The sequence below is a fragment of the Pelobates fuscus genome, chromosome 13 (genome assembly GCF_036172605.1).
Source record: "Pelobates fuscus isolate aPelFus1 chromosome 13, aPelFus1.pri, whole genome shotgun sequence".
In the NCBI taxonomy this organism is placed as follows: domain Eukaryota; kingdom Metazoa; phylum Chordata; class Amphibia; order Anura; family Pelobatidae; genus Pelobates; species Pelobates fuscus.
The window spans coordinates 107,779,736-107,790,330 of record NC_086329.1 but is presented as its reverse complement, the minus strand read 5'-3'; the positions used below and the strand labels follow the sequence as shown (position 1 = coordinate 107,790,330).

General features: G+C 41.9%; 1 protein-coding gene across 2 annotated transcripts; it reads right to left on the bottom strand.

Moving 5' to 3' along the window:
* Positions 1–4,667: 4,667 nt before the first annotated feature.
* Positions 4,668–10,357, bottom strand: BOLA1 (bolA family member 1). 2 transcript variants are annotated; one of them, XM_063440422.1, is made up of 3 exons: positions 10,273–10,320; positions 5,572–5,761; positions 4,668–5,219 (listed from the first exon to the last, which is right to left on the bottom strand). In XM_063440422.1, the coding sequence occupies exon 3, from the start codon at positions 5,200–5,202 to the stop codon at positions 4,765–4,767; it is 438 nt and encodes a 145-aa protein (XP_063296492.1). In that variant the 5' UTR covers positions 5,203–5,219; positions 5,572–5,761; positions 10,273–10,320; the 3' UTR covers positions 4,668–4,764. The 2 variants fall into 2 exon arrangements, with proteins under 2 accessions (XP_063296492.1, XP_063296491.1); XM_063440421.1 differs by lacking the exon at positions 5,572–5,761 and having other exon boundaries at positions 10,273–10,357.
* Positions 10,358–10,595: the final 238 nt, after the last annotated feature.

Genomic DNA, 10,595 nt, shown 5'->3' with positions numbered 1-10,595 from the left:
AACCGAATGCTGGCTCACTGGCGGCCGTTCGCATGGACCAAAACCGCGAATAGACTTCAGGGGGACTTAGTCGCGAATGCCCTGGAACTATTTTCGGCATGAAAACTTTGTGGTTCCTGGTAGGTCCCCCGGGGCACTTAGCTGCGATTCTATGGAACTGTTTTGGGCATGGGACCATGCGTGCGGTCGGCCAAAACTACAAATTTTCAGGAAATAACTGAACTGCTGATTCTAGGTGATTTTTGGATATGTTGTTCACCCAGATCGGAGCTATTGGGGGATGTAACGTTTGTGGGGTTTTTGTATGTTTTAAAGGTATTTTGGGGGTTTTATAAAAATGTGTGATTTTGTGTCTGGAGATAATTCAGTTAATACAGTACTTGACTCAATTATCTCCCAGGTACAGAGGAGGGATTGACCTAGTTTGTATGGGAGTGTCCTGGATCTGAGAGCCAATGTGATGGTGTATTTGTTTCTACTGTGGTTTACTCTCAGGTACAGGGGGGAGTGTCCCTTGCATGGGGATTGTCAAAAAAGGCCAAGTGTGGTCCCATCAAAGTGAGTCTCGAGATTGTAGGGAACAGCTATACGAGCTATAACGGCTTTGGATTTCTATACTGGCTATAATCACACAGCTACACCTGCTAGACTCTCTGGAGTAGGAGAGGTCCACCTAATGGAAGCTGTAAGCTTTGCTCTGGTCTCGCTGCGGCGGCTAAGGGGCTACGGTGCTTATAGTACTCCAGGCTACTAGGAAGCAGTGATTGGAAGAGGCACCCAGTCGGGGGTGCCACAGGGTCCGTCACAATATATATCCACTAAACAGCAACTTCAATGTTGAAAGATTTTTTTATTTATTTTTTTTAAACACCTAATCTAATTATACATACATAAAACAAGTGGAGCTTTTAGATTTCAGCAGGCGTTCTGTAAAAGTAAAATACATACAGAAAATAGTGCAATATGTCTATAACACAGTATATAGAAAAGGGTTAAAATATTTGTCAAACTCACAAGCCTGGAGTCATACCCTCATATGACTCTGGTGGTATAAGCCTCTGGACCATTTGGGGGTTGTCCAGACCCTTCTTTGGCAGCGTGCTGGATGTTGAGTAATTCCTTTGGTGCCTTTCTGACTGGTTTCCAAAATAGGAGTAAGTACCCAGTGTGTCAGGATTAAAAAACGATTTATTCCAAAGAAATATAAAAACAAGATATATATATAATAAAAAATACTTATCCCAGGTAATACTGGGTAGACTCAATAGTCTCAAGCTCAAGTAGATAGTCCAACTATTCTATATACTGTGTTATAGACATATTGCACTATTTTCTGTATGTATTTTACTTTTACAGAACGCCTGCTGAAATCTAAAAGCTCCACTTGTTTTATGTATGTATAATTCTATGTTTTAAGTGGTGTAGGGGATACCACTTTACAGGTGTTTTTGAGCTAGTACACTATACCTACTTCCACGTTGTGCATATTTTCTGTTGTATATTCAAACACCTAATCTAGGCAAAAATAATGGGGGTTTAGTTACATTATAGGATCATACATTGCATAAGCCTGCCACAAAGCCAATGTACCCCATCTTTGGCAGGTCCTACTCTAACAGCCTAATGTTTGCTCTTATGAGATTAACCCACTTACTTGGGGGGAAAGTTCCATCTGGGGCTCTCTGCAGTACAAGGCTAAATAGGGCCCTGGGATGAGGTGGGCAGCCTCCCCCCCTGTTTCATATATAGGCACTGCTGGGCGGTAAGGAAATTTTACCATCAACAAAGATACAAAAGTGGGAGGTAGGTATTAAAAGGTTGGCTACCCCTGTACTAAACAGTGATTTTTTTATTTTATTTTTTGTATTTGGGCAGTTGAGTGTCCCTCTAAGCAAGTAAAGTAATATCTGCTGCTGTCTGCTTAAAAAAGCAGACTTTCTGGAGGAATAAAAGGAAACATGGATGTGTGTTTTATGTTTTCCATATACCGTATTTTTCGTTCCATAAGACGCACTTTTTTCCCCTCAAAAGTGAGGGGAAATGTCTGTGCGTCTTATGGAGCGAATATGAAGCTTTACTTACCTGTCTTGTAGCGTTTCTCGGCAGCACAGGGCGCACCGCGGTACTGGAACTTGAATTTCATGTTCCGGTTTCCGGCGGGACTGAAAGGAAGTGCGCACTCAGCTCAGTGTGCGCACTTCCTTTCAGTCCCGCCGGAAACCGGAACATGAAATTCAAGTTCCAGTACCGCGGTGCGCCCTGTGCTGCCGAGAAACGCTACAAGACAGGTAAGTAATTATGGGACAAGGGGAGGGGGACAGTATGGGAGAGAAGAGAAGACTATGGGGAGGGGAGGGGGGATGAAGACTATGGGGAGGGGGGATGAAGACTATGGGGAGGGGGGATGAAGACTATGGGGAGGGGAGGGGGGATGAAGACTATGGGGAGGTGAGGGGGGATGAAGACTATGGGGAGGTGAGGGGAGGGGGGATGAAGACTATGGGGAGGGGAGGGGGGATGAAGACTATGGGGAGGGGGTGGGAGAAGACTATGGGAGGGGGGACAAAAAATATTCTGAACAAACTGTCCCATAGTAAGAAACACTATGGGACAGTTTGTTCAGAATATATTGTTTTCTGGGTTTCTTCCTCTAAAAACTAGGTGCGTCTTATGGTGAGGTGCGTCTTATGGAGCGAAAAATACGGTATATATCCCATCTTCTCTTTCACAAAGTGAATTTTAGGTGGAACAGTACGGTCTCTTTAAAGCGACTATCATTAGCTACACACACACACGGATACAATCTTTACAAAATATATCGAATGTCATTGAAATCCCAACACAGTAAAGAGCTCTATCCTGCAGTAGGAATTACTTTGTGTTCTGGGACAGCCTGAGGTTGACAAAGCATGGAGCTACCACTATGAGGATTTGTCAGTTCTCCCAGAAGTTGCAAGAGATGCCTATGGGAACCATGCTGCTAATGGCAGATTGTGAGGCTATTGAGGATCTCACTGTCTCAGCGCACTGGGAGAGGCTGGTGCGCCACGTGGACTTTGGCATCCTGGGAGACGCACCAAGCACTCCTGCCAGCCGATACCGCAGCATTCAGTGTCTCACCGCACGTTCTGTCTGCCCTTAGGCCTCCCTCCCCTCCGATGGGCATGTTGTATGTCCCTCATACTGTTCCAGGATCCCCTCAGGACACAGAGCTCTGGGGGATCCAGCTCAGCAAACATGGGAGCAGCATGGAGAAATGCAAATGAAATGAACAGACAGACAGTGTTCCACCCACATAGAGGGCGTGGAGGCCTACTCACCCATAGGGGCCTTCCAGTTATATAGGCCCAGAGACCCCTCCTTGTGGGAAGGCTCCCATTCCCTCTCCCTATTTAAGCACATGCTGAGTTCTGTGGTCCCACCTTTAAAGCCTGATCCTGACTTGGTTAACCCTTCCAAGCCTGCTGCTTCTTTTGGTTAACCCTCACTGACTATCCAAAGTTTAATCCGTTGGGTTAAACTTTACTTTATACATTAAAGATTTTATTTGAATTGTCAATCAAGATTCTGTCTCGTTTTCTGTTATTTTGCACTGGAACTTTACAGTTATATCTTATTGTCAATAAAGACTGTGTCTGTCCCAATCTCTGCATATTGAGCCCATTCACCCCAAATCCAGGAAACTCGCAGTATCTTCAATATGTCCCCTTCGGATGACAAAATACGAGAAGACCTCCAAAAGGTGACAGAGCCGCTTTAACACATCTTGTAGCTAGTAGCGCACCATTTAATTATATAAAGAGGCCGGGGAGAAGAAATCTACCTGACTTCAACAATTCAGGCTAAACATGCAGTCAGCGTGCAGTATTTATTACAGGACGGGTATAAAGGTCAGTGTGCGGTATTTATTACAGGTCGGGTATGAAGGTTAGCATGCAGTATTTATTACAGGTCGGGTATGAAGGTCATCGTGCGGTATTTATTACAGCACGGGTATAAAGGTCAGTGTGCGGTATTTATTACAGGTCGGGTATAAAGGTCAGTGCGCGGTATTTATTGCAGCACGGGTATAAAGGTCAGCGTGCAGTATTTATTACAGGTCGGGTATAAAGGTCAGTGCGCGGTATTTATTACAGGTCGGGTATAAAGGTCAGCGTGCAGTATTTATTACAGGACGGGTATAAAGGTCAGCGTGCAGTATTTATTACAGGACGGGTATAAAGGTCAGTGTGCGGTATTTATTACAGGTCAGGTATGAAGGTTAGCATGCGGTATTTATTACAGGTCGGGTATGAAGGTCATCGTGCGGTATTTATTACAGCACGGGTATAAAGGTCAGTGTGCGGTATTTATTACAGGTCGGGTATAAAGGTCAGCGTGCGGTATTTATTACAGCACGGGTATAAAGGTCATCGTGCGGTATTTATTACAGGTCGTGTATGAAGGTCATCGTGCAGTATTTATTACAGGTCGGGTATGAAGGTCATCGTGCAGTATTTATTACAGGTCGGGTATGAAGGTCAACGTGCGTTATTTATTAGAGTTCGGGTATGAAGGTCAGTATGTGATGGTAAGTGATCTAAGACCCAGCCTTATTTTAACAGATCAGTTCAACATATTTCTTAATAATGGAGTTTGAGGTTTTCCAAGAAAAAACAGTATTCAGAGAGAGCGTTAAGTATATATTTTCACCAGTCACATTCTTAGACAGCGATTACAAACCAAGAACACGGAGCCTTGCGCCACAACTTATCAGGCTCTGGTCTACACCAGACTATTGACCTTCTTGCTCATCTCAGGGTCATGTTTCGAGCCGCCCATGCAAGCAGGGCTTTGTCCAACGGTTGGATTCTCTTCCCATTGTTGAGGAGTCTTAGCCTGGATGGACAGCGCATGTACAGGCCCAGCTAACTCGTCCTTCAGAAGTTCATTCACAAGTCTATGTCTCTGAATCAGAGACTTTCCATTGAAGGTCTCAGACACTACTACCACTTTAAAGTGTGTTTCTGACCCTTTGGGTACTGCATGCATGTAGCTCTCATTATGGACCTCTAGGTGACAAGGTCCAAGGCCTTGAGTCAGTTTTGTTCTGATTGAAATTTCCACCGGCTTGTCCATATTTGGATGGAATCGGGAATACTGCACGGCAATGGACTTGCACACCAATCTCGTACGACTCTGGAGAAAGCTCAGTGACAGCATCGAAATGGTGAATGGTACTAAATAAAAAAAACAGGAAGACAGCTAAAGAATGGTATCAATGTTTTATTTTATAATAGGCTATGTGAGGAATGAAACTACTGTTAAGTGGTTCAGTATATCTCCCAAAACCCCTGCTAAGTGTAGACATCACTGAATAGATTGAGAGGCTCCTGATTGGCTGAGCAACGTCCTTGTGTGGGCAGAGCTCACTGTGAAACTATAACAGTAGGAGAGCCTCTCTAAGAACCATAACCTGAACATCTTAACCCCGTCAAGGGGTCTTTTCATATTTTGCAAAGACTCCCAAAGGTGACATCTCCAGTGATGGTCAGTTGGCCGAGGGGTGCCATTGAGGTTAGGTTTACTTACCTAACGTTGTTCTTCACAGCTGCTGCCATCTTCTTTCTTGAGGTCTTCTATGGCTGCTCGAGCTTCTTTGCCAGGAGCCATGTCAGTACGGTGCTCCCTGAAATCGTGAGAGCACTGCGAGAGCCTCCACAGCGGACGTCTTGCAAAGAGCAAGACCACGAGTGAATCCCACAACCGTCACTAGTGATGGCTGCGGAATTGGACAAAAGTTGACAGTGAAATTCTGCATCTTGTCAACCTCAGATTTACCATAAAACAAAGTGGTCCGTACATTGTCTTATGGTATCTTTGGATTGTGTTGGAATCTTAATGAAATTCGAACACAATTAGTATCAGTCTACATAAAGTATATCAATATCTTTCTAAAATAACAAGAAGCAACAGACCTGTTTTAATATAGTCGTTTTGCTACATAGAAGGGCTTCATTTTCCTGGACAATCTAAAACCATGAAATTTCTGGGAAACGGCTGGAAACACGCCTCTAGTGATGGTCAGACCGGCGTTCACTAGAGCTGCTTCCTCTGTCATTCACCATAGGTCTACAATAAAGGAGGGGAGGCATAGTCTGTGTGCTCAATAAAACGGTTACCTTAACAGGGGTTCTAAATGGAAAATAAAACAGGAACTACTCTAACTGAAACATTTATTTTCAGCATTAAGAGAGAGTTCCTTTATAGGGCAGTGTTTTTATTTTACATTTCTTACAAAGTATGGCTCACTGATATCCTTTTAAAGCAGAGTTCTCAATCTCCAGGTAGTTCGTGGGGAGTGAAAGATGGTCACACTGCGATTGTACGAGGGTATAACAGAGATAGAACACGTGGCTGCATCCATTTTAAATTACTTTTCATAAAACACGGCCCATATATCACGTTTACACAAACATCATTTTACAATGCTCCCCCTTGGTCATATTAAACACTGGCTCATGGGTGCATTCTTCAAACAGTCTGCTTGTTTAGGAACTCTCTTTACTCCTTGAGATAATCACCGCCCCAGTGCTTGCTAGGAAATGTAGTCCTTCCTTAGGCTTCTTTCTGTGGCTGCCTGCATGACAGCGCTGTTCTGAACTACAAGTCCCAACATGCACAGTGCTAGTTTAGTTAAAGAGACACTCCAGTCACCCAGACCACTTCTGCCCATTGGAGTGGTCTGGGTGCCAACTCCTACTACTCTTAACCCTGCAAGTGTTTTTTATAAACTGCAATAATTACCTTGCAGGGTTAACTCCACCTCTAGTGGCTGTCTACTAGACTCCAGCGTCGCTCATTTCCCCATAGGAAAGCATTAAAAATATTTTTCAATGCTTTCCTATGGGGAGCGCTAATGCGCATTAGGTCTTCCCGGCCGGTGGGCAGGATCAGTCTCGCCCACCGGCTGACGGAGACAGTAGGAGGAGCGGCGCGGAGGAGGAAACAGCAACGAGGGACATCGTCGCTGCCTCATGTAAGTGACTGAAGGGGGTTTTCACCCCTTCAGTAACCGGGGATTGGGGGGTGGGAGGGAGAGGGAACTTGCAGTGCCAGGAAAACGGATTGTTTTCCTGGCACTGGAGTTTTCCTTTAATACTAACGTTGTTTTGACATCCCAGGATTATTAAACCAAGCCTGCTGTCCTTGACGCAGATTTAGGGGTGGGCGGTGAGTCAAGGATACTGACCTGCAGTATGACAGAGACACATAGGGCAAACAGGAAATTAAAGGGACACTATAGTCACCTAAACAACTTTAGCTAAATAAAGCAGTTTTAGTGTATAGATCATTCCCCTGCAATTTCACTGCTCAATTCACTGTCATTTAGGAATTAACCCCTTAACGACCGCTGACGGTTCAGGACCGTCAGCGGTAAAACGTGCGTTTGGACCGCTGACGGTCCTGAACCGTCATAACGGTTTTGGGCTACTTACCTGATCGCCGTCGGTCCCACGGCGGCGATCAGTGCTCCACCCGGTCCAGGGGGGTTGCCTGTCTGCCCAGGCAGTCCCCCTTCGGCAGATCAGGACCCCACGGCCATGTGATCACTCGATCACATGACCGCAATAGGTGTCCATGTGTCTGCCTGCAGGGGGACTGTCTGTGCTGACAGGCAGTCTCCCTGCAAGTGAAAAATCCAAAATAAAGTGTAAAAAAAAAATCTGTGTAAAAAAAAAAAAATAATATGTGTATATATATGCTATATATACATGTATTATATCTATATATACCTATATATAATATATGTATATATATCATATATATATAATGTCACACTAAGTGTATTTTTATATTTATATATACGTATATAATTATAAAAATACACTTATATTTAAATTACACACGAATATATACAATATATATAATAACTATATATATGGTATATATATAATATTATAAAATACAAATAATATGTTAATAAAAATAAATAACAAAAAATAAAAATAATTTTTAATAATTAAAAAAAAATTATATATATATATATTCAGTTTTATTCTAACAGTATTTTGATATTGATATATATATATTTATATCAAAATATACTTCGAATGTAATGATATATATATCTATGTATAAATAAATAAATAAAAATAATACGAAATATACATATGTCCACATACATAATTACATAAATAATTTCATAAATATACACGTAGACGTCAAATATATAAATATGTATATATATTAAAATTCTACGTGCATATTTATGTAATATTTTTACCTAATTAAGTAATTTTAATGATTGCAATTTGAGGGACCTGCCTGCCAACCCAGGCCAAAAGTCCAGATAATTTAATTTGCTAGCACTGTGTTTAACCCTGTAACTTTCTATGACACCCTAAATCCTGTACATGGGGGTACTGTTTTACTCGGGAGACTTCGCTGAACACAAATATTAGTGTTTCAAAACAGTAAAACATATCACAGCGATGATATTGTCAGTGAAAGTGAAGTTTTTTGCATTTTTCACACACAAACAGCTCTTTCACTGAGGATATTATTGCTGTGATATATTTTACTGTTCTGATACACTAATATTTGTGTTCAGCGAAGTCTCCTGAGTATAACAGTACCCCACATGTAGAGGTTTTATAGTGTTTGTGAAAGTTACAGGGTCAAATATAAGGCTTGATTTTACTTTTTTTTTTTTTATTGAAATTTGTCAGATTGGTTAGGTTGCCTTTGAGAGCGTATGGTAGCCAAGGAATGAGAATTAGCCCCATGATGGCATACCATTTGCGAAAGAAGACAACCCAAGGTATTGCAAATGGGGTATGTTCAGCTTTTTTTAGTAGCCACTTAGTCACAAACACCGGCCAAAGTTAGCGTTTTTTGCATTTTTAACACACAAACAAATATAAATGCTAACTTTGGCCAGTGTTTGTGACTAGGTGGCTACTAAAAAAAACTGGACATACCCCATTTTGAATACCCTGGGTTGTCTACTTTAAAAAATATGTACATGTTAGGTGTGTTTCGGGGATTTATGACAGATAACGGTGTAACAATGTCACTATTGATACATTTAAAATATATATATATTGAAACAGCAATTTCCTACTTGTATTTATAGGCCTATAACTTGCAAAAAAAAGCAATAAAGCATGTAAACACTGGGTGTTTTTAAACTCGGGACAAAATTTTGAATCTATTTAGCAGTTTTTTTCATTAGCTTTTGTAGATAAGTAAAAGATTTTTCAAGTAAAAGTCCAAAAACATGTTTTTTTTTTTATTTTTCACCATATTTTATTATTTTTTTTAAATACAATATATGACATAATATATATACTGGTATGTAAAGAAAGCCCTTCTTGTCGTGAAAAAAACAGTATATAACTTGTATGGGAACCGTAAATGAGAGAGCGGAAAATTACAGCTAAACACAAACACCACAAAAGTGTTAAAACTGCTCTGGTCCTTAACGTACAAACATCGCAAAAACAGGCCGGTCCTGAAGGGGTTAAATCACTTTGTTTCTGTTTATGCAGCCCTAGCCACACCTCCCCTGGCTATGATTGACAGAGCCTGCATGAACAGAAAACTGGATTCACTTTCAAACAGATGTAATTTACCTTAAATAATTGTATCTCAATCTCTAAATTGAACTTTAATCACATACAGGAGGCTCTTGCAGAGTCTAGCAAGCTATTAACATAGCAGGGGATAAGAAAATCTTAATTAAACAGAACTTGCAATAAAGAAAGCCTAAATAGGGCTCTCTTTACAGGAAGTGTTTATGGAAGGCTGTGCAAGTCACATGCAGGGAGGTGTGACTAGGGTTCATAAACAAAGGGATTTAACTCCTAAATGGCAGAGGATTGAGCAGTGAGGCTGCAGGGGCATGTTCTATACACCAAAACTGCTTCATTAAGCTAAAGTTGCTCAGGTGACTATAGTGTCCCTTTAACTAAATTAGCAGCAATCCCAGTGTAGCTGCCCTCATTGGTTGGTTTAATTAATTATTGATAGGTTATTGTAAGCACTTTCTATGTCCTGCCCTCATTGATTATTCGTTTAATTGATTGATTATTAATGTTATTGGAAGCACTTTTCCTGCCCTCACTGGTTATTGATCTGTTATTGGGAGCAGTTTCCATGCCCTGCTCTCCCTGGTTATTGGTTTGATTGATTATTGATCTGTTATTGGGAGCAGTATCCATGAATACCCCTCCCCCAGCTAATCCAGACATGGTGACAGCCACCTACCCTCCCAGCCATGGTACTTACCGCTGACACTGCTCACTGCATCCTCCTGCCCTTGCAGCCCTGCACTAGTCTAGGAACTGGCCTTTCACTCCGGTGCCTGCTGGGAAATGTAGTTCTTCCTGATACTGGTTTCAATGGCTGCCTGTAGAACACACTGCTACTGCGAACTACGAATCCCGGCATGCAATGGATGGATCTGGATCACATGACCAGGCAGGCTAGGCCAACGTATAACTGCAGCTGGGAGAGAGGGGCATGCTGGGAAATGATGCCTGCTTTTTATAACAGTCAGAACTTTATTAGCCAACACTGGGGACAGCAATGGCAGTTTTATTTCTGGCCAC